Source organism: Heterodontus francisci, chromosome 7, assembly GCF_036365525.1.
Source record: "Heterodontus francisci isolate sHetFra1 chromosome 7, sHetFra1.hap1, whole genome shotgun sequence".
Lineage (NCBI taxonomy): Eukaryota > Metazoa > Chordata > Chondrichthyes > Heterodontiformes > Heterodontidae > Heterodontus > Heterodontus francisci.
In genome coordinates this window covers 18,408,693-18,433,962 of record NC_090377.1, presented here as the reverse complement: position 1 = coordinate 18,433,962, position 25,270 = coordinate 18,408,693, and the positions used below count along the sequence as shown (strand labels likewise).

At 43.5% G+C, this 25,270-nt stretch overlaps 1 protein-coding gene across 1 annotated transcript in view; it reads right to left on the bottom strand.

The window, feature by feature from the left end:
* LOC137371880 (contactin-associated protein-like 5) overlaps positions 1–25,270 on the bottom strand; it is a 558,385-nt gene that overhangs the window by 471,261 nt on the left and 61,854 nt on the right. The window contains exon 4 of the mRNA XM_068034861.1: positions 23,107–23,250. Within this exon, the coding sequence (XP_067890962.1) occupies positions 23,107–23,250 (144 nt within the window). The remainder of the gene's footprint in view (positions 1–23,106; positions 23,251–25,270) is intronic.

Genomic DNA, 25,270 nt, shown 5'->3' with positions numbered 1-25,270 from the left:
GGGCATGATTTAAGTATCTTTTGGAAGTAAAAGTAGAGTACTTTTGGGAGCCAGCCAAACAGGGCATTATGCACAGTTCCTATTGCTGATCCTTTGAAATTGAGAAGTGCAGCTTTTAAGCATTCTTGACAGCATTCTCAGTAAACGCATCTTGGCAAGGAATCAACACGCCATTACCTGAACTCATGTTTAAGAAGGCAAGGAATTACTGCTTCCAACAGCATGAACTAAAAATAAGGACAATTTAGAGAGTGAGAAAAAAACCTCTTGATCTTTGATTCCAGCTGCCCACTTTAAAATCCCCATCCCTGGTGTCTCATTGCTAACTCCCAGAATCTTGGCTAGGTGGGTCAATAACATCTTTCAGTTCTTTCCATGCTTCACAGGGTCAAGAGTACAAATGCTGACAGAAGAAGCAGAGGCACAAGGAGTGTCAGAAATCTTCCACAGGGAACGGAAGCAGGTAAGCAAGGGGAACGAGTGGGTCGGGGGGGGGGAAAGAAATCACAGGTACATAAAAAAGGATTCACCAGTGGACATGCACAATGGAGGAAGTACAAGCATGCTGAGGGCTTTGTAGCGTCATGCCAAGGCTAACAGAGGAACTAAGCAAGCATGTTAGGAGAACGAAGAAGAACATTTTGGGGGCAGCGATAGACCTGCTGGAGATCAAAAAGAAAGTCCAAGGCACTCTGCTGAGAAACCAGCAGGCAAAAGTGCTTCCACTAATTTGAGCTGATTGTTTCCTTGATCAGCACAAAGCTGCTTACCGGCAGATAAAAGGATTAGGATCCAATCAATTAGCATTATAAATGAGTTAACAAGGGACCACTATATGCACTTTTGTGTGCCTTGATGATGAAATAGATTTTCATGACACACACTCTAAGTACAGATTCGACTTGATCAAAAGTAATTTGGCTCAAAGCTTCCTGTGCTAAATTGCAACATTTTTGGGATTGCAAGTTTCATTTTGGAAATATTGAGCTAATATCATCATGACTTCAATATCATTTTCCATTTTTACAGAAAATGTGGTCCTTCAAGGTGACTAACGTTTTGATAGCACGATAAATGATAATGGCAATATTTGCACTTGTACAATCCAACATATCTCAAAAGTGTTTTTTCACAATGATAACGGTGGAAAATATTCCATGTACATTTATGTGCAGGCTCCAACTGATATTTTGGTTTAAAGATCCCCAGATTCATTGCTTACCCAATCACCCTTATTATCTCACCTTATTCTACCAGATAGGAGTCTCCTTTGACATATGCCTCCTTCTAAAGCTTCCCTTCTCATCTTTAAGAGTTCCTGTACAGATCTGGAGTTAATTTCCAAGCTCTGTGGGATAGACACCCATTCCATTCAACATTAATAAGACCATTTTTTTATTCGTTCATGGGATGTGGGCGTCGTTGGCTCGGCCAGCATTTATTGCCCATCCCTAATTGCCCTTGAGAAGGTGGTGGTGAGTGGCCTTCTTAAACTGCTGTGTATCGGTGGTGAAGGGAGTGAATGTTGAAGGTGGTGGATGGGGTTCCAATCAATTAGTTTGCTTTGTTCTAGATGGTGTCGAGCTTCTTGGGTGTTGTCGGATCTGCAGTCATACAGGCAAGTGCAGAGTATTCCATCACTTGTGCCTTGTAGATGGTGGACAGGCTTTGAGGAGACAGGAGGTGAGTTACTCGCCACAGAATTCCAAGCCTCTGACCTGCTCTTGTAGCCACAGCATTTATGGAGCTGGTCCAGTTCAATTTCTGATCAATGGTAATCCCCAGGATGTTGATAGTGGGGGTTTCAGCAATCGTAATGCCATTGAATGTCAAGGGATAATGGTTTGATTCTCTCTTGTTGGAGATGATCATTGCCTGGCACTTGTGTGGCGCGAATGTTACTTGCTACTTATCAGCCCAAGCCTGGATATTGTCCATTTTTTATCCATGTCTTGCTGCATTTCTACACGGACTGTTTCAGTATCTGAGGAATCGTGAATGGTGCTGAACATTGTGCAATCATCAGCGAACATCCCCACTTCTGACCTTATGATTGAAGGGTCCTTGATGAAGCAGCTGAAGATGGTTGGGCCTAGGAGTGGCTTGCTCGGCCACTTCTGAGGGCAGTCAGCTAGGTTGGCATGAAACTGGAGACACATATAGTCCCAGACCAGGTAAAGATGGCAGGTTTCCCTCACTAAAAGGCATTGGTGAATCAGTCAGGTTTTTATAACAATCCAGCATGTTCACTTTAACCGATACTGGGCTTTTTATTTACAGATTTGTTTAATTGAATTCAAACCTATATACTATCATGGTGAAATATGAACTCACATTCTCCACCATATTAAGCCAAGCCTCTGGATTACTAAGTCAGTTTTCCACCTAGTTGACTGATAATAATAACAGCATCTTGTACTTATATAATGCCTTTAACATAGTAAAACATCCCAAGGTGCTTCACAAGAGCATTATCAAAATTTAACACTAAGGCACACAAGGAGATATTGGGATAGATGACCAAAGGCTTGGACAAATTGTTGGTTTTGAGGAGCATCTTAAAGGAGGAGAGGGAGGTTAGAGAGGCCGAGTGGCTTAGGGAGGGAATTCCAGAGCTTAGGGCCTAGGCAGCTCCAGCACAGCAGCCATTGGTATAACGATTAAGATCAGGGTTGCGCGAGAGGCTAGCATTGGAGGAACAAGGCTATGTTGAAAGCTTGTAGGGCTGGAGGAGGCTACAGAGGTAGAGAGGGACAAAGCTAGGAAGGGATTTGAAGACAAGCATGAGAATATAAACATTGAGGTATCTGTGGACTGGGAACCAATGCAGATCAGTGAGAACAGGGATGTTGGATGAACAGGACTTGGTGTGAATTAGGAGACAGGCAGCAGAGCATTTGATGGGCTTGAATTTATGGAGGGTGGAAGATGGCAGGTTGGCTATGAGAGCATTGGAATGGTTAACTCTAGAAGTAACAAAGGCAAGAATGAGGGTTTCAGCAGCAGGTAAGCTAAGGCAGAAGTAGACAGTTTTAGTGATGGAAAGGATATGTTGCTGGAAGTTCATCTCAGTGTCCTTGTGTCACTTACTTTCATGGTTCTTATTGAAATTCATAAGGTTATTTTTGCCTTTGTGGACCTATAGGGATAAAATTTTATCTTATTGCACTTGGGCATTTTGGACCCTCTGGATGTAGCACAGAGGGGAAAATCAAAAAAGGAAGATCACATGAATAAATGGATGGAAAATCAGTGGGGTTACTGAACAGCATATGATCCCTCCAGCCCCATGTTTCTTGTGCTGCCCTGGCAACATAGAAGACCGAAGCACAATAGGGAAATCTTTCTCTTAATATCCTCAGCAGGATATTCAGCTTCTTACTCATCCAATAAATATCTTACCTACCAGGTTCTGCAACCATTTAGGGTTAACTCACTACATCTAATTATAGCCAACCTACCCTCTCCCCATACAGCCTGTGACCAAAGTGACAGAAAATTCACATATATAGAGAGATGGAGAATGCATTTTTGGAATTGGGATTTAATAGATAGACTGCATCAATGTCTGTGAATCCTGTGTATTGTTTTCCAATGATCTGGAAGTATTCACGTAAATAAGGATCTTAACTGGTATTTAATCACATAGCAAAACACTTGAAACATTTTTGTTGGGCATCAAACAACTGATGCTCATTTGTACCTATGTACAAGTCATAACCTTCAGTTCACAATTTACAAAAGCCTACTAGAGGCTGCAAATTAACTGTTCAGTTTGACAGCATTAAGTTCACTTAAAAAAGGGCAGCCTGAGAGATTGACCCATAGTGAGGCGACAAATTTATTAATCTGTAAAAGAGCTTGTCACAGCACCTTCTGGGACAACATATGGGGTTTCTGCTTATTCATCAGGGTTGGTGTTAATTCTTACTACGGTTAAAAAAAAAAGCCTCATTTATATTAAATCATTTATGATTGGGAAGCACATTCATTTACATCACAGCGACCTTCCGCCAGGAGTCTGAGAAAAAGAATTCCATAGATAGAGGTCTGTTTCTATTTGTGCCAACAATGCAGGAAGTTGATAGCTGCAGTTTCAGAAAGGTCACTTGACATCATCATCATCATGAATCCTGTTAACTGAGATGCCATTTGCTGTTTCTGAAGCAAAATGTTATTTGTATCAATGTATACAGGGCACATCAAAAATCCACTATAGTTCATCCGAACAAGGTGGACACTGAAAGTTACCTCAAGTATTTGTCCCACCTTGAATGTAAACCTCTTTATATTCAACAATGTCTTTGGCCTCCTTATCTCGAGAGACAATGGGCAAGCACCTGGAGGGTGGTCAGTGGTGTGTGGAGCAGCACCTGGAGTGGCTATAAAGGCCAATTTTAGAGTGACAGGCTCTTCCACAGGTGCTGCAGAAAAATTTGTTTGTCGGGGCGGTTACACAGTTGGCTCTCCCCTTGCGCTTCTGTCTTTTTTCCTGCCAACTGCTAAGTCTCTTCGACTCGCCACACTTTAGCCCCGCCTTTATGGCTGCCCGCCAGTTCTGGCGATCGCTGGCAACTGACTCCCACGACTTGAGATCAATGTCACAGGACTTCATGGTTTGCAGCCGTCTTTAAAGCGGAGACATGGACGACCGGTGGGTCTGATACCAGTGGCGAGCTCGCTGTACAATGTGTCTTTGGGGATCCTGCCATCTTCCATGCGGCTCACATGGCCAAGCCATCTCAACAATGACTGTGAGACATTTACCAGGTACAATTTATATATTTAGAATTCTACAGAAACGCAGCCACGCTCCAGATTTGAATCCACGATTGGGGAAATAAGTAGCCAGTTTTTTTATGGGATTTGCATAATCCATTAAACTAAGGTTCTGTCTGTCTGTTTGGATGGATGTTAAAGGCTGCACGTCAGGAGGGTTTCTTTCCTGGTCTCTAGGCCAAAGTCCTTTTTTATTTTCTTTTTATTTAGAGATACAGCACAGAAACAGGCCCTTCGGCCCACCGAGTCGGTGCCGACCATCAACCACCCATTTATACTAATCCTACACTAATTCCATATTCCTACCACATCCCCACCTGTCCCTATATTTTCCCTACCACCTACGCTAGGGGCAATTTATAATGACCAATTTACCTATCAACCTGCAAGTCTTTGGCATGTGGGAGGAAACCGGAGCACCCGGAGGAAACCCACGCAGACACAGGGAGAACTTGCAAACTCCACACAGGCAGTACCCAGAATTGAACCCGGGTCGCTGGAGCTGTGAGGCTGCGGTGCTAACAAAAAAACATGAAAAATAGATCCACCATCCATTTGTCTCATTGATATTTTATTAGATCTTGCTGTGCTCAAAATGGGCATAGTTTGCCTGCAGAGCAACAATTGCTGCATCTCAAAGTAGTTTATTGCAGCTGTAGCGCTTTGAGACATTTCGGAGAATTATGCTAAGATAAATAAATGCAAGACTTCTTTTAATTCTGATAGCACATCTGGGCTCATCTGGTTTTTCAACATATGAACAGTCAGGACCTCGAGAAAAGGACCAAAAACACAAGCTTCTCTCTTATTCTGTGGAACCTATATGGCAGACATGCCTGTAGCCCTCTTCTCTGGCACATTGATTCCACTATATACTCATGACAGCCCTGGCAGTGGTTTAGAATGATTCTGCAAATGTCCTAAAACAAAATTGTGACATGCTGTATTTCTTTTTGAATCTCAAAGCAAAAACAACCGAACTGAAAGCAGAAGCTGCAGTCAAAGAATTGACATACAATGTTTAGGATAATTCTATGAAGAATATTACTAAAGCCAAATTTATGCTCAGTGTCAAACAGATGAATCTATTCAATATTATCAAAGACTTTTTCAGTATCTGGGAGTAGCAGCAGCGAGCTCCCCTGACTCTATGCAAATGACGAAAGGATCAAACAGTCTGCAAACATCTTTTTTTAATGAGCAGAGTTTTAGGTTAAATTTGAGATGGATATGTTCTGAGGCCTAATTCTACTGGACAGGAAAAAAAAAGTCCACCAGATAATATATAATAAAAGCAAAATACTGCAGATGCTGGAAATCTGAAATAAAAACAAGAAATGCTGGAAATACTCAGCAGGTCTGGCAGCATCTGTGGAGAGAGCAGAGTTAACATCAGGTCAGTGACCCTTCAGATACCAGTGACCAGATAATATATTAGATTGGCTGTAGCCAAACACTAGTTCAGCCTCAGCTGGAGTATTGCGTCCAGTTCTGGGTGCTGCCACTTCAGGAAAGATGTGAGGGCATTGGAGTGAGAACAAAAAAGATTCATGAGAATGGTTCCAGGGATAAGGAATTTCTGTTATGAAGACAGATTGGAGAAGTTAGGACTGTTTTCCTTGGAGAAAAGAAGGCTGAGAGATGATTTGATAGCGGTATCAAAATCAAGAGGGGTCTGGACAGAGTAGATAGAGAGAAACTGTTCCCACTCGTGAAAGGATCGAGAACAGATTTAAAGTATTTGGTGAGAGAAGCAAAAGTGACATGAGGAAAAACTTACGGTCTGGAATTCACTGCCTGAGAAAGTGGTAGAGGCAGGTTCAATTGAAGCATTCAGAAGGGAATTAGACAGTTATAGGAAAAGGAAGAATGTGCAGGGTTATGGGGAGAAGGCAGGGGAATGGAACTGAGGGAGTTGCTCTTTTGGAGAGCCAGTGCAGACATGATGGGCTGAATGGCCTCCTTCTGCACTGAAACGATTCTGTGAACAGGGAACCACAGTAATTCTTGAAAACATTCCAACCGTCAGAAAGTGGGAAATGTTGTGGCATTAAGTGTTGCAGTATTGCTTTAAGGGGCTATTCTGAAATGGCTGTTGATCACCAGACAGGACGTGATGTACAGATGCATGTGATCTCCAAGCACTCGCTGGAAGCAGCCACAGGAACAAGACATGAAAAACTACCTTGCCAGTATTGCTGGATAGAAGTTAGTATCTTCAATAAAAGAACCCACCATTTAGATTCACCAATCGTGTCTGTGTGATTCCCAAAAAGCAAGAAACCCCACCTGCTCACTCTGGCCTTGTCTTTGGCCTGTGAATACCACTGCCGAGGATCCAATATGTGCTGAGAAGACTGTTTAACACCCTCCAAAACACAAGAAACCCCAAAAAAGTATTCAACCAGCTTCAGAGTTGACTTCTACCTCCTCCCAGCAGTTCCCATCCGCTAAGCTCTGCCCGAGAGAGGTCCAGCTCCTCCAAAACTCTACCTCCCACATTGTGCCTAAGGAAGTCCCACTTGCCTTAGATCTCTACCCTCACTGATATCTATTCGATCCCTTATTTCCCAAGCACATTGATATCAAAATCCTTGCCTTCATTTGCAAATCTCTCATTGGCTTTTCTCCATCTAACCACGGCATCTTTCGTTGTTCTGAGCCGAGACTGTTGCACATCACCTCATTTCTTGCCACTTCACTATTATCACAGTCATAGAGTCGTCGTCATTATGGCACAGGAGGCCATTCGGTCCAACGAATGCACACCAACTCTTTGTAGAGCAATCCAATCAGTCCCATTCCCTTGTTCAATTCCCGTAGCACTGCAAGTTTATTTCCAACAAGTGCCCATCCAATTTCCTTTTAAATCATTGACTGTCTCTTCCACCACCCACGTAGGCAGCAAGTTCCAGGTCATTACCTCATTTTCTCCCCACATCTCTTGCTCAAACCTTAGTGGTGACAGAACTGTCAACGACTGCACTCTAGGATAATTCTTTCTCTATGCCTCTGCCTTGCTACTATTTTGCCACTTTCAAAGACCTCTTGAACCACACTAAGTTCCCACAATTCTTAAAGTGAGTGTACAATGTGCACTCATAGGACTGGATTTTACCAGCCCTCCAACTCTCCAAGGATGGGCTGGGAGGCAGGGGAACATATAATGGCAAGGGAAGGTGGGAGTGAAGTGCCAATCACCTTCCCGATGTGATGCATTTCTACCAGGGCTGGGGAAGGTCCAGGACGGCCTTCACGCCTAGAGGCCAATTGAGGCCTTTAACTGGCCAATTAAAGGCCACTTAAGCGCAACTTCCCGCCTGCATTTTACCAGCAGCGGGGGCCCTAATATAAGCTGGTGGCCTCCCTGTGGACTCGATTGGGGTTGGTGCCTCCAGATCAGGCACTCTGTGGCCCATGGAAGGCCCCCCTTACAGCAAGGGTTGCCACCACTGAAATAACCCACCCTGCCCTCATTAAATACCACCAACCGCTCCCCCAGATTTGCCCTGGCGAGCTCAACCACACTGGCAGGCAGCTCTTGAAGGTGGGATCTCCACCCTCAAAGGGATGGAAGCCTCAACACCTGGTTGACATTAAATTGCATTGAGGCTTCTGAAAATGGCCAAGCGGGGTGGCCCCTGCTTTCATGCCAATGGACAAGGCCACCGCTACAGCCATTAAATTCATTCCATAGAATTACATCGAAATTACAAGAAGGCAAACAGGCCATTTGGCCTATTAGGCACTTTTGATGCTTATCCTTCACTTAAGCAGTAGTCCTAGTCCCATGTGCCTGTCTTGTTCCCATATCTCTTTATCCCTCTTCCCTCCAGCTCCAAGTCATTTTCACTTGCCTCCTGCTTTGGTGTTCTATTGTTTTTCATTCGTTCATGGGATGTGAGCATCGCTGGCAAGACCAGCATTTATTGCCAACCCCTAAATGCCCTTGAGAAGGTGGGGATTAGTTGCCTTGTTGACCTGCTTTCAATCTTTGTGGTGTCGGTACACCCACAGTGATGTTTAAGGAGGGAGTTCCAGGATTTTGACCCAGCGACAGTGAAGGAACGTTGATAAAGTTCCAAGTCAGGATGGTGTGCCTATCTTGTATTTGTCTACTCTCCCATTTCTACTGACCAATAGACCAAAGACTACATTAGAGAGTGGGTTACTAACTAAGAGACAGGATTCTGAACCTCATTTTTGACAAACAAGAGGTTCAAGAGCGAGAAAAGAAGAAAAACTGCCCAGAAAAGAGAATCGCTTTACTGCACTGCTGAAAAGTTATTGTCAGCAGCAAGGTAGAGGACATTCGTTGAGATGCTGCTCTGCTCCACTCTCCTGAGTGAGATTAATAGGAAGGATGTAGGGATCGAACTGAAGGATGTACACAGAAGAATAATGGCATATGAGAATAAAGAGTTAAACGTGTCCAATTCGACTAACCTTTCAGTCAATGTGCTGCCTGTCAGAATGAACATAGAACATAGAACAGTACAGCACAGTACAGGCCCTTCGGCCCACGATGTTGTGCCGAACATTTAACCTACTCTAATATCAAACTAACTACCTACCCTTCATTCTATTATCATCCATGTACCTATCCAAGAGTCGCTTAAATGCCCCTAATGTATTTGCTTCTACTACCACCGTTGGCACCGCATTCCACGCACCCACCACTCTCTGTGTAAAGAACCTACCTCTGACATCTCCCCGAAACCTTCCTCCAATCACCTTAAAATTATGCCCCCTGGTGATAGCCCTTTCCACCCTGGGAAAAAGTCTCTGACTATCCACTCTATCTATGCCTCTCATCATCTTGTACCCCTCTATCAAGTCACCTCTCATCCTTCTTCGCTCCAATGAGAAAAGCCCTAGCTCCTTCAATCTTTCTTCGTAGGACATGCCCTCCAGTCCAGGCAGCATCCTGGTAAATCTCCTCTGCACCCTCTCTAAAGCTTCCACATCCTTCCTATAATGAGGCGACCAGAACTGAACACAATATTCCAAGTGTGGTCGAACCAGGGCCTTATACAGCTGCAGCATAACCTCGCGGCTCTTAAACTCAATTCCCCTGTTAATGAAAGCCAACACACCAAACGCCTTCTTAACAACCCTATCAACTTGGGTGGCAACTTTGAGCGATCTATGGACATGGACCCCAACATCCCTCTGTTCCTTCACACTACCAAGAATCCTGTCTTTAAGCCTGTATTCCGCATTCAAATTCGACCTTCCAAAATGAATCACTTCACACTTTTCCAGGTTGAACTCCATCTGCCACTTCTCAGCCCAGCTCTGCATCCTGTCAATGTCCCGTTGCAACCTAGAACAGCCTTCCACACTATCCACAACTCCAGCAACCTTCGTGTCATCGGCAAACTTGCTAACCCAGCCTTCCACTTCCTCATCCAAGTCATTTATAAAAATCACAAAGAGCAGAGGTCCCAGAACAGATCCTTGTGGAACACCACTGGTCACCGAGCTCCATGCTGAATACTTTCCATCTACTACCACCCTCTGACTTCTATGGGCCAGCCAATTTTGTATCCAGACAGCCAACTTTCCCTGAATCCCATGCCTCCTTACTTTCTGAATGAGCCTACTATGGGGAACCTCATCCAGCGCCTTGCTAAAATCTATATACACCACATCCACTGCTCTTCCTTCATCAATGTGTTTTGTCACATCTTCAAAGAATTCAATAAAGCTTGTGAGGCATGACCTGCCCCTCACAAAGCCATGCTGACTGTCTCTAATCAAACCATGCTTTTCCAAATAATCATAAATCCTGTCTCTCAGAATCCTCTCCAATAATTTGCCCACTACCGACATAAGACTGACTGGTCTATAATTCCCAGGGTTATCCCTATTCCCTTTCTTGAACAAGGGAACACATTTGCCATCCTCCAATCATCCGGTACTACTCCAGTGGACAGTGAAGACGCAAAGATCATCGCCAAAGACGCAGCAATCTCTTCCCTCGCTTCCCGTAATATCCTTGGGTATATCCCGTCTGGCCCCGGGGACTTATCTGTCCTCATATCATTCAAAATTTCCAGCACATCCTCCCTCTTAACCTCAACCTGTTCGAGCATATCAGCCTGTTCCACACTGTCCTCACAAACGACCAGGTCCCTCTCTCCAGTGAATACTGAAGCAAAGTATTCATTTAGGACCTCCCCTACCTCCTCCGACTCCAGGTACATGTTCCCTCCACTATCCCTGATCGGCTCTACCCTCACTCTGGCCATCCTCTTGTTCCTCACATAAGTGTAGAACGCCTTGGGACTTTCCTTAATCCTACCCGCCAAGACTTTTTCATGTCCCCTTCTAGCTCTCCTAAGTCCATTCTTCAGTTCCTTCCTGGCTACCTTGTAACCCTCTACAGCCCTGTCTGATCCTTGCTTCCTCAACCTTAAGTAAGCTTCCTTCTTCCTCTTGACTAGCTGTTCCACATCTCTTGTCATCCAAGGTTCCTTCGCCCTACCATCCCTTCCCTGCCTCATCGGGACAAACCTATCCAGCAGTCGCAGCAAGTGCTCCCTAAACAACCTCCACATTTCTGTCGTGCATTTCCCTGAGAACATCTGTTCCCAATTTATGTTCCCCAGTTCCTGCCTAATAGCATTGTAATTCCCCCGCCCCCAATTAAATATTTTCCCATCCCGTCTGCTCTTGTCCCTCTCCATGACTATAGTAAAGGTCAGGGAGTTGTGATCACTATCACCGAAATGCTCTCCCACAGAGAGATCTGCCACCTGGCCTGGTTCGTTGCCAAGCACCAAGTCCAACATAGTCTCCCCTCTAGTCGGCCTATCTACATATTGAGTCAGGAAACCTTCCTGGACACACCTGACAAAAACAGCTCCATCCAAACTATTTGCACTAAGGAGGTTCCAATCAATATTAGGGAAGTTGAAGTCACCCATGACAGCAACTCTGTTACTTCTGCACCTTTCCAAAATCTGCCTCCCAATCTGTTCCTCCGTGTCTCTGTTGCTATTGGGGGGTCCCAACAAAGTGACTGCTCCTTTCCTGTTTCTGACTTCCACCCATAATGACTCAGTAGACAAACTCTCCTCGACGACCTCCCTTTCTGCAGCTGTGATACTATCCCTGATTAACAGTGCCACTCCCCCACCTCTTTTACCTCCCTCCCTATTCCCTTTGAAACATCTAAACCCCGGAACATCCAACATCGATTCCTGCCCCTGAGATATCCACGTCTCCGTAATGGCCACAACATCGTAGCTCCAAGTACTGATCCAAGCTCTAAGTTCATCACCTTTATTCCTGACGCTTCTTGTGTTAAAATAGACACACTTCAACCCATCATACTGGCTGCAATTTTGCCCTGTCAACTGCCTAACCTTCCTCACTGACTCTCTGCACTCTGTATCTGCCTGTTCAACAGCTACCCCATCCACTGATCCATGGCTCCGGTTCCCATCCCCCTGCCAAACTAGTTTAAACCCTGGTTGAACAAAGAGCTAACACATAAGAAGATCGCAAGGGATCTGACAAGTTGGCCATCCAAATGATTCTGATTCTCCTGAAATGAAGGCAAACAAGTTGTCAGAACACAGAAACAACGCCAAATGAAAGCAAGGCTGATCTAATGAAAGAAGGTTTTCTTCAGCTCACTGAAATGTTCATTAAGATGAACAACACCATCATTAGTGCTCACTCTTGTCCTTTTTCTGGCAGCTGCCTGAGATCTTTAACAGACAAGTCATGGCTCATATTAATGCTTTGCTAATGACCAATTCCACCATGATCGCGAGAAAATATTTTTTGCCAGCTGCTGCACTACTCTTTTTTTCATTCTTCTTTCAGGGATGTGAGCATCGCTGGCAAGGCCAGCATTCATTGCCCATCCCTAATTGCCCTTGAGAAGGTGGCAGTGAGCCTGCACTAATAATGCTCATAAATTCAAAGAGAGCTTCCCTACTCCATCTGAATAGACCTCTTCTGGTTCAAGTAGCATATCATTTTCTCTTATATATTGAGCAATTTTAAGTCAATCTCAGTTTTAAATGGGAAGTACAGTAAATGTAGTGAGTGCCAGAGAGAAGCCTTGCCCCAAACCCAGTCTCTCACTCACTCTTCACGCCCTCCGGGCCTGTGAGTGACTGCTTATAAGTGCTTAACTAAAACCCCAATTAACACCCTACACCTGCATATAATCAAATCATTGACACGCAATTAACAGATTCCCTTCTTTCTTTTACAGTACAATTTAGATTAACACGCTCGTACAACATTTCAAAATAAATTCCATATTATGCACAAAGTATTAACATGCTCAAAGAATATTTCAAATTAAATCAAAATAAATTCCATATTGGGTGCAAAGTTTTTTTTACACTGTGAGACGCTCCTCCTCGTGCACCTCTAATAATTTCTTTGTACACACATTTCTTTTTGTGAAACAATCGGATAGCTGATGACTTGCATCTACCCATTTAAGTTTGGAGATTTCCAATCTCTCCAGTATTTGTTTCAATCCAGCGAGGTCAATACATAGTCTTTTCATACTCACACTTTTTGTACAGTGTACATTGTCCCACGAAGAACGATTATCCACATAACATTCAATGGGTATCCTATCTTCAGGATGTCCCTTGTTCAGAATTTCACCCAAAATATATGACAAATAGAACTCCATGTCTACTGCTTCCACAAGACCCAGTGTTTCCGCAGCTAGTGTGCTTTTGACAACCCGTTTTATTTTCTTAGCCTCCCAAGCTAAAGGACAACATTTCCCATTTTCACCGATCAGAAAGATTATGAAGTCTGCTGCACTCGAATACCCATCAGCAAGATTAGCATGTGAAGCATCACTAGAAATTATTAGCTTCATTTTCTTTGGGTCGCCTAAAGATGGGAACTTCAGCACGCATTTCTCCAGATATAGTTTTTTCAACATTTTATTTGCCGATAAAACATTCTCAACTTTTGGATATTTCATCATCGTGCTTAACTCTAGCACATCAAAACTAACATCAGGCCTAATCTGAGAGCACAACCAGTCTAATTGATCCACCAGGCTTCGCAATTGCTCAGTCTCTGCTTCAGTTAGATTATCATCTTTCTGTGACCTAACATGATTAACCGGGATAGGAGTAACACTCTCTAAATAGGATTGTTGATTCAAACTTATTCCAGACTTGGTCTGCTTAATATCTAAACCATTATATCTGAAGGCCACACAAGCCTGACTCCCAATCTTAAATTCTGCCCTAATCTTATTAATAACATATTTCTCAAATTCCGCAGTACTACCCCAGAAGAAATCATCAACATGCATCATGAAGATGCCTGAAAGTTTCCCTTTGATATCAATAAAACATTGCAGGATCTCCTTTTAGTTGAACACAACCAATTTTCAACAAAACAGATCTCATCGAGAAATACCACACCCTGCAAGCATCATTAAGGCCATAGACGCATTTGTTCAGTTTCCATAATTTTCAGATACACTTCTCTCTGAAAAGTATCACCCTGCAGAAATGCAGCTTTTATGTCAATAGATCTACACTCCCATGAATATGTGGCCAGAAGAGCCAGAATGATTTTCAAGATTACTTTTCCAGCTGTAGGAGAGTCCACTCTAACATCGGTATCCCCCAGTCGCTCTTCAAAACCCTTCGCTTTAGCCTTACAAGTACCATCAGGAAGGACTTTTTCAGTACAAATCCATCCATGTGACAAGGCTCCCTGTCCATATCTGGTACCTCAGGATAGCCTCCAAACTCTCTCCAACTCTCTAATTGCTTATGTTTTGCTTCTCTGATTTGTTTATCCGCAAGTTTATTGGCAGCCACTAAAACTTCACGATCATGAGGACTTCTGCTTCTAGTTCTATTCCGAGACTGCTCTATAACCTTCGTTTCTTTGTGGAATCTGTTCATACTATGGCCTCTATTAACACTTTGATGTCTTTCGGAACTGCTGGTAGAAGATCTGTCTCACACTTCATAGAAAGTTTAAAACACAGAAAGAGGCCACTTGTCCATCATGTCTGCGCCAGGTGAAAATCGAACTACCCAGCCTAATCCCACCTTCCAGCATTTGGTCCGTAGCCCTGCAGATTACGGCACTTGAGGTGCATATCCAGACTTCCTTTGAATGACTTCACAGTCTGTGCCTCAACTACCCTTTCAGGCAATGAGTTCCAGACCATCATCACCGTCTGGGTGAAAATGTTTTTCCTCATCTCCCCTCTAATTTTTCTACCAATCACTTTAAATTTATGCCCCCTCATCACTGACCTCTCTGCTAAGGTAAATAGGGCCTTCACCTGCATTCTATCCAGGACCCTCAAAATTTTGTACATTTCAATCAGACCTCCCCTCAGCCTTCTCTGTTCCAAGGAGAACTACCGCGGCCTATCCAATCTTTCCTCATAGCTGCATTTTTCCAGTCCAGGCAACATCCTCGTAAATCTCCTCTGTACCCTCTCCAGTGCAATTACATCCTTTCTGTAATGAGGTGACCAGAACTACACACAGTACTCAGGTTGTGGCCTAACCAATGAGATATACAGTTCCAGCATAACCTCCCTGCTCTTGTATTCTATACCTCAGCAAGGAAAGGATTCCATATGTCTTCTTAACCACCTTCTTGACCTGTCCTGCTACCTTCAGGGATCTGTGGACATTCACTCCAAAGTCCATCACTTCTCAGTATTTTCCGAGTAATTGTGTATTCCTTTGCCTTGTTTGACCTCCCCAAATGCATCACCTCACACTTCTTCAAGTTGAATTCCATTTACCACTTTTCTGCCCATCTGACCAGTCCATCAATATCATCCTGTAGCCTACAGCTATCCTCCTCGCTATCTACCACACAGCCAATCTTTGTGTTGTCTGCAAACTTCTTGATCATGCCCCCTATATTTGCATCCAAATTGTTAATATACACCACAAAAAGCAGGGGACCCAGTACTAAGCCCTGCGAAACAGCCTTCCAGTTGCTAAAACAACCGTCAACAATTACTCTTTGTCTCCTGCCACTAAGCCAATTTTGTATCCACCTTGCTGCATTTTCCTGGATGCCATGGGATTTTATTTTTTTAACCAGTCTGCCATGTGGGACCATGTCAACAGCCTTGCTAAAATCCATGTAGACCACATCAACTGCACTATCCTCATCTATCTTCCTTGTTAATTCTTCAAAAAATTCGATCAAGTTGGTCAAACAAGATCTTCCCTTAACAAATCCATGCTGACTATCCTTGATTAACCTCTGCCTTTTTAAGTGACAGTTTATGCTGTCTCTCAGAATAGATTCCAATAATTTACCCACTACTGAGGTTAGACTGACTGGCCTGTAATTATTCGGTCTATCCCTCGCTCCCTTTTTAAACAGAGGTACAACGTTAGCAGTTCCCCAGTCCTCCGGCACCACACCTGCATCCAATGAGGTCTGGAAAATGATGGTCAGACCCTCTGCTATTTCTTCTCTTGCTCCTTTTAACAGCCTAGGATACATTTCACCTGACACTGGTGATTTATTAACTTTCAAGGATGCTAATCCCATTCATATGTCCTCTCTCCCTATGCTTATCACATCCAATACTTCACACTCTTCCTCCTTAACTACAATATCTGCATCGTCCCCCTCTTTTGTGAAGACAAACGCAAAGTATTCTTTAAGAAGCATTACCAGTATCTTCCGGTCCTAGACATAGGTTACCTTTTTGGTCTTTTATGGGCCCCACCCTATCCTTAGTTATCCTCTTACTCTTAATGTATTAAGAAACCATCTTTGGATTCACCTTGATTTTGCTTGCCAATATTCTTTCATGCCCTCTCTTTGCTTTCCTAATTTCCTTTTTGATTTCACCCCTCCACTTTTTATACTCCTCTCGGCTTTCTTTATCGGAGGCTCTTTCGCCAGTATGTGATCGCTTCCTTACGCAAGAGTCACTTCCTGACCCACTATCAAAACTTGCACTGCACTTTTTTACCCTCCACTCTTTCACCCCATTCTGCTAGTCCATGGGTCTGCCTTCTTGGCCATCATCTTGAACACTTAACCAATATTTAAACTTGCCTGTAGATTTTCCTGCATGCCGCACAATTGCTGCATTGCTCCATTTATCAGACCCCTCTAGAATATATGACACCCGAGTACCTACTCGGGGCAATTGGCCTTTGGATGCGACAGCTCTTTCCTGAGCATCACGATTGGCTACATTACTATCCAACTCTTGATCTACCTGTGCCTCAGGACCTTCATCACAAAACACGAGTATTTGAGGTCCAAGCTGCCTCTTTTTCCTATATCACCTGCTCAGATTCTGAGATTTTGTCATCAACCCCGATTAATTGTGAAGAATGGACCTTAACAGTTTGATTTCCATGCTTGATAACTACTGTCTTACCATCATGACCAATTACCTTACCAGGGCCCTTCCATTCCCTATGGCCTTCTCTTTTATAATTGACCAAATCTCCTGAACTAAATTTCAGCTCAGATGGCTTTATACGATGCCTCAGAGCTCTGCAAATTTTCTCAGAGACCTCAGCCTTGAAGAAAGCCCGTCTCTCTGCATGTAAAACATTCAAATGTGCAGAAAAAATGGAACTAATTGTAGTACCTTCTAGAGTAGGAGGAATGTCGAACAGTACAGAAGGCAATTTAGGATTCCGCCCATAGGCCAATTGATAGCGACTATATCCTCCAAGCATCTGAAGTGAATTCTTCGCATGAACCGCCCATGCCAGGGCAGTTGTCAACTTGCAGCTTGGCTGGTCAGCCAAGATTTTATGTAACATCTCATCAACCACTGCATGATTCCTTTCACAAAGCACTTTCAGATGCAGTATTCATAACCATAATGTTCATGTTTTTACACAAATCTCTGAAATCATTGGTAAATTCCCCTCCATTATCAGTCAGAAACGTGGCTGGTGCCCCAAGTCCAGTCCCTATCCATTTCTCCATATTTTGTCCAAAATCACCCTTTCGTCCTTACTATTTATTATTGTAGAAAGACTAAATCTAGTTGCTAGGTCTATAAAATGTAGAATAAAAATATTCTTGTCTCTGTCCCATACCTTTAAATCCATGGCAACTACCTTCTTAAAGTCACGTGCCAATGGAAGGCTGATAATAGGACGTGATGGTGTCCTCCGATACTTTTTACAAATCTCACACTTTTCACTAATCTCCATTATCCTCATGTACTCTTCATCAATCACACCTGCATCTTTTAGTAGGGTTTTTTAATCTCTGACAAGAAGGGTGAGCAAATTGTCTGTGTAACTTTAAGACAATTTGCATTTTATCTCTCTGATAACACCTGATGCCATCAATACATCTCTAACACTCTGACTAGAAATATCAGGTTTTGTTAAGGGAATACAATAATGCCTTGACTGGGTAAATTGCAAATTCACTGGCTTCCCAAAATTAATTGCCTTATCATGCTCCATATCAAGTTTCATCTGTGCCTTTTTCATTGAAGGCTTGCTCAAGAGTAAAGGTATCTCACTGGAGACTACATCAGTATTAATATGCAGTCCCTTCAGAGACGGTGGGCTGGATTTTATATTGGCCGCCCATGCGAGCCGCACGCCAAAGAGCCACCGCAATTCTAAGTGCGGCGGCTCATTTAAATAGCCGGGGCAGGCCGACCCTCCCTGATCATGTGGAGGGAGTGGGCTGTCCATCCCTGGCAATGGCGTCAGCTGCCTATACACAGGCACTGACGCCATTTTTCAAGGGTTGTTAGCCTTACCAGCTAATTTAAATATTGAAAAATAGAATGAACTAAATTAAGTAAAAACATCTATTTTGCCCCTCTCCCATCCCCCCAATTAAATTAATTATTTGCCCTTTCCCCCCCAAAAACACACCTTTACTATCTGATCATTCCCCTCCTCCCCAAAGTGCATAAGCTTTAAACTACAACCCTTCCCACTATCCCCTACAGCCATGATGTTAATTTGACCCTGCCCCCCCACCCCTCCACACTGATAAACTTACCTCTTCCCCCCCCTGTCTCCACCAATGGGGATCCAAAGGCGGGGGAATGTCAGCCGCTGGGCCGAAGATCACAGCGGGACATCAGGAGGCGACGTAAGTTTATTTAAATTAATTATATTTATTGATTTAAATATTCAAATTATGGTCCAGTCGCCGCCCAGCAGCAGGAGGCCACCATGGTGCCTTGCAGCCGCAGGGAGATTCGGGTCAGACCCTGCTGGCATTGAGGTCCGTGGTGGGCCTCATCTGGGACCATCTTCAGGCCCCGCTCACTACAGCTTCCAATGTCCTTAAAATCCAGCCCGCTGTTCCCACAATGGTTTAAGGTAGGGTAGGATGTTGACCCAGGAATAATGCATGAATGACAATATATGTCTGAGTCAAGATGGTGGGTGACACTGAGGGAGACCTGGAGGTCCACAGTGTAGGACTACTTGGATAGCTCTACCAAAGGGCCAGCACAGTCATAATGGAATAAATGGCCTCCTTCTGTGCTGTATCATCCTACAATTCTAGGATTCTAGATGATGCTGTTCCCATCACATTACTGTTAATGTTCTTCTTGGTCGGAGAGATCACAGGGGAGTGAGGTGTTATCAAAGTAAACTTGTTGAGTGGCTGCAGTGCATCCCGTAGATGCTGCACCAAAATGTGCCCATGATGGTTAAGGAATGGATTTTAATTGCTGTGGTGGGGTGCCATTCAAGTGGCCACCTCTTTCCTGGATACTGTTGGGTGTTGTTGTGGCTGCACTCATTCATGCAATGGCAAGTATTCCATCACACCCCTGTCCTAAGACCTACTCACTTTAGAGTACGCAGCACTTGCACATCTCTGACAGCCTTCATGTGTTATATGGTATACTGTTCCTGCCTTGTATAATACTATATCTTCTGACTTACCCTGACTGTGCTACAGGACATCCACTACTAACGTATACGGTCCAGTTTTAACACATTCAAAACCCACCCACTTGCATTGAGTTAAAATCAGGCCCATAATGTATAATCTTGAATGGTTTGTTGTCTCGTTACAATGAATATCTAGAAATGTCATGTTTGCTAGCAACAATATATATTATTTATTATAAATAAAAACAAGAAATGCTGGAAATACTCAGCAGGTCTGGCAGCATCTGTGGAGAGAGAAGCAGAGTTAACCTCTCAGGTCAGTGATGCTTCATCAGAACTATGTTATTTATTATATAGTTGAATAAAGAATTTTTTCAGTTAGCAAATATAAACAGTAAATTGGGTTCAAACAATAAAAGGTGTTGGCACTAATCAAACAGAGACAGCTTCCACAGGATGGAAGACGGTCTGAAATAGTCTGGGATTTTGGGTTTCTTTAATTCTCTAAGAGCACACACTGTTCTACGTTCCAAAGAGGACATCAGCCAGCTCCAAGCTCCCTGCCAATGCCACTCTGTAATATACATAGGAGATATGCAAGAAGGGCCCAAGCTGAGTCACATTTTCCTTGACCTCCTTCTGTCTGTCCTTCGATTTCCATCTGCCACTGATTGCTCGAATCAGCTCTCTATGTGGGAAACTGCTGTCAGAAGCCCAAATTTTGCAACTTGATTGGCATATCTTTTCACACACAGCATGCTGTCACGTAGAGCTGCCAGTGTTAACCATTTTAATTGACTCTTCTATTTGCAATGTTTCCACCCACCCTGGCGGGTTGAGGAGTCTATTATACTGCTACAAAAATAACATTTCCACACAACAATATGCACCCATTAATTTTTAGTATCACTCAAATCACATTCCTGTTTCCAGGCCAATTCACCTCACCAATCCAACTGGTTAGCCATTATCCTCTGATACAGAGGGAAAGACGACAGTTGGGAATTTCTTCGGAGCTGTTCCTGCTTTGTAATTGTAACTTAGTCGGAAGGCCGGTGCTTAAACAGATTTTCAGCCATACTTCTAGCAAAGACACAGCAGCAGAGCAAGAGTAGATCTGAGGAAATTCTTGATAATCCTGATTGCCTTTTGGTTGGTATCACTCCACACAAAGATGATGGACATGCAGCAAACAATCCAATTAGGTGGGTTGTCTTCTCTTGGTGCACTTTTGCTGATGGTATGAAGGCCAATCCTTCAGAGGCAGGTTCTGTTACAAGTGCTGCACGTGAAGCTGCCAAGTGATGCTGCGAGTTACTGTTTTTGACATTGGCGCCTGTTGCCATGCTGCTGTTGTAACTGGTCGTGGTGGTAGTGCACACCAGTCCACAGGATGTGTCGCCATTTCTCTCTTTCACCAGCTAGTCGACATTTAGGAACTTCATGTCACACTTGTAAGCATCCTTCAAGTGGAACTTTAGGCGCTGCACTGGTTGTCTGGCCCCAGCTACCTCGCCAACTGTCTTCCATCCCGCGGATGTGTCCGATCCACCAAAGCCGCCCCTGTTTGATTAGTGCCAACACACTTGGGAGCTCTGCCTTTGCGAGAACTGCCACATTTGTGATTTTATTCTGCCAAGATATACCCACAATGCACTACAGAGAGCGAAGATGGAAATTATTGAGGTTCTTTTCCTGGTAGCTGTAAGTCACCCATGTTTCACAGCCATATAATAAGGTGCTGAGAACACAGGTCTTATAAACCATCAGCTTGGTCCTAAGGGTCAGCTTGGTGTTATCCCATGGGAGACACAGTCCATGAGTCTTTGTAGTTAAGTTTCCGTGTGAGAAATTAGTGCAGCATCATCAGTGTGGAGGAGTTCTCTGATCAGAACGTGATGTGTTTATGTCTTCACTTTTAGCTTTGATAGATTGTGGAGCTTGCCGTCTGACCTAGTGTGCAAGTAGACTTCTTCCATATCTACCAAGAGGGTGAAGGTCAGCAGCATGGAGAAGAAGATGCCAAACAGATAAAATCATGGAAATTCTAAGCTAAGTGGGAATCTGACAGGAACCGTGTGTAACTAATTGTATGCGGCACTTGAAAGTGGCATTTTAAAATTAAAACTGGGTGACATTTTAGTATTGTTTTGAAATGGTCTAATTTACCAAGGAATATGCACATAAATAAAAGTTTTATGATTTCTCTACAAAAGGGCAAATAAAGCAAATATCCAGGCAGTATGGAGTGTGTTTTTAATTAATATGAAAGTCTGTGGAAAAGCAAGGCACTTGTTATCCAAAAGCACTTGAAAAGCATTGACTGCAAGTGACAACTGGCCAGCGCACTAGCACATGCCAATAAACCAAAAGAAAATCCTGCAAGTCTATTGTCAACTGAGTTATTGGTCAGATGGAACCCATTGAATACAACACCTTCCAAACTCACTACACACATGGAACTAAGGAGCTAAAAGCATGAGCACACAATCCCCAATCTAGTAGGAAGGAATGCAGGCCCCTGAAGACAATAACACAGAATTGGGCACAACATTTCTGAGGTGCTTCATTCCAATGAACCACGAACAAATAAACATGGCGGACTCAAAATAGTAGTTCAGAAGAGAAAATGTTTGAATATGATGCATTTAATTTACCAATAGTATTTTACCTCATTCAACAAATAAAAATTACAAGCTTCAGCACAAGGAGGTGCTGCCATCTTTCAGCTGAGAAGTTAAAGCAAAGCCCAGCCCGCCCGCCCGCTCAGGTGGATGTAGAAGCTTCCACACACTATTTTGAAGAAGAGCAAACGAGTCCTTCCCAGTGTTCTGGTCAATATTTATCCCTCAATTAACATCACTAAAGCAGATTATCTGGTCATTATCACATTGCTGTTCGTTGGAGCTTGCTGTGTGCAAATTGGCTGCTGCATTTCCTACATTTGACTGCACTTCAAAAGTATGTGATTGGATGTAAAGCACTTTAGAAGGTCCTGGAGTCCTGAAAGGCATGATATCAAGTCAAGTTTTTCTTCCATTCATTCTTTCAGGTATTTTCACAAGTATTAACGATTCATTTATTATGGGGCATAATTTAATTATTAGGAAGTTTGGGGTGAAATAAAATCATTTAGAAGTTTTTCTGCACAGAGGACAAATCACTTGTGGAATGAATTATCAGGAAGACCTTTAAAGCCAACAATATAAATGGGTCCAAGAGGCACATCAGACACGCCTCAAGAGGAGGGTTGAGGGATAGATGGGTCCTGAGATCAGATGTAAAGGGAAAGATTCTGTGCTAAAAAGCCTTCAATTTTCAAAAGAAGATAGCTAATTAAACAAGTTTCATTACTAGGTGGGTTACTAGTTGAGGTATCAATATCATTTCAATGGTTTACACACATTCACTCAATAAAACTAGTGATCCTATCATCACCTATGCTTCACAATTATCTTGGTTTCTAAGAACTTACCACAATGTGTATCTGAGGTTTGCGTCTCTTGGCCAGATCAATAATATTCACTCCGTTGTAATAGAGATTCTCAATGCACCCATGAAAGTTCTTCCTCAGAAATGTCACTGATTTGCCTGGAATTGGAATCCCTCCAAAGCTCAGCTGTAAAATAAGAGAAGACACACACAATTATGCTGATTAAGATATCTGCTGACAATATGCAAAACTACCACAACTTCATCAACAACTGAAAAGATCTTAGTTGATTCAGTGAGGCCAGCTTCAGCTTCGATAATGATCCTACTCATGACAGGAAGTGGAAGTGCCAAGGTGAAGTCACAGGAGTCAGGCACTCAAGACTTAGAGGTGACGTTGAGATTGCATTTACAAATCTCGTTCACTGAATTATGCTGCAGATTAAATAGCCGTGATTGGTAGATACATCGGAATTGAAAACAGAAAATGATAGAAAGGTGTTTGATAGGGAAAAGCTGGTTAACAATTTCAGGAGGGATCAGATATCAGATTCTTTCAGATGTAAATTTTCTGATTTTCATTATATATATCATTTTCATTTCTTTCTGTTTAAATTCCACTAAGAAAACATAAGAACATAAGAAATAGGAGCTGGAAGAGGAACGTCCGGCAAAAGACAAGGCTGAAGCATTTGCAACAATCTTCAGCCAGAAGTACACAGTGGATGATCCATCTCAGCTTCCTCCTGAGGTCCCAGCAGCACAGGTGCCATTTATTTCAGTCTATGTGATATCAAGAATTGGTTTAAGGCACTGGATACAGCAAAAGCTATGGGCCCCAACAGCATCTGGTAGTAACACCGAAGACTTGTGCTCCAGAACTATCTGGACCCCTAGCCAAGTTGTTCCAGTACAGCTACAACACTGGCATCTATGTGACAATGTGGAAAATTTCATAGGTATGTCCTGTTCACAAAAGGCAGGACAAATTGAATCTGGCCAATTACCACCCCATCAGTCTACTCTTGATCATCAGCAAAGTGAAGGAAGGTATCTCGACAGTGCTATCAAGTGGCACTTACACAGCAACAGCCTGCTCACTGATGCACAGTTGGGTTCTACCAGGGCCATTCGGCTCCAGCCTCATTACAGCCTTCATCCAAACAAGGACAAAAGAGCTGAATTCAAGATGTGAGGTGAGAGTGACTTCCCTTGCATCAAGGCAGCATTTGACTGAGTATGGCATCAAGGAGCCCTAGCAAAACTGGAGTCAATGGAATCAATGGTGAAAATTTTGCACTGGCTGGAGTCAGACCTAGCACAAAGGAAGATGATTGTGATTGTTGGAGGTTAATCATCTCAGTCCCAGGACATCACTGCAGGCGTTCCTCAGGGGAGTGTCCAAGGCCCCAACATCTTCAGCTGCTTCATCAATAACCTTCCCTCCATCATAAGATCAGAAGTGGGGATGTTTGATGATGTCTGCACAATGTTCAGCACAATTCTTGACTCCTCAGATACTGAAGCAGTCCATGCAGAAATGCAGCAAGACCTGGACAATATCCAGGCTTGGGCTGATAAGTGGCAAGCACCACACAAGTGCCAGAAAATGACTATCTCAAACAAGAGAGATTCTAACCATCTCCCATTGACATTCAATGGCATTACCATCGCTGAATCCCCCACTATCAACATCCTGGGACTCAGCATTGACCAGAAACTGAACTGGAATAGCCATATAAATACCATGGCTATAAGAGCAGGTCAGAGGCTAGGAATCCTGCAGCAAGTAACTCACCTCCTGACTCCCCAAAGCCTGTCCATCATCTACAAGGCACAAGTCAGGAGTGTGATGGAATACTCTCCACTTACCTGGATGGGTGCAGCCCCAACAACACTCAAGAAGCTCGACACCATCCAGGACAAAGCAGCCTGCTTGATTGGCACCCCATCCACCAATTTTCACTTGCTTTACCACTGATGCACAGTGGCAGCAGTATGTATCATCTACAAGATGCACTGCAGCATCGCACCAAGGCTCCTTAGACAGCACCTTCCAAACCTGTGACTTCTACCACATAGTAGGACAAGGGCAGTAGTCACAAGGGAACACACCACCTGCAAGTTCCCCTCCAAGTCACACGCTATTCTGACTTGGAACTATATCGTCGTTCCTTCACTGTCAGTGGGTCAAAATCCTGCAACTC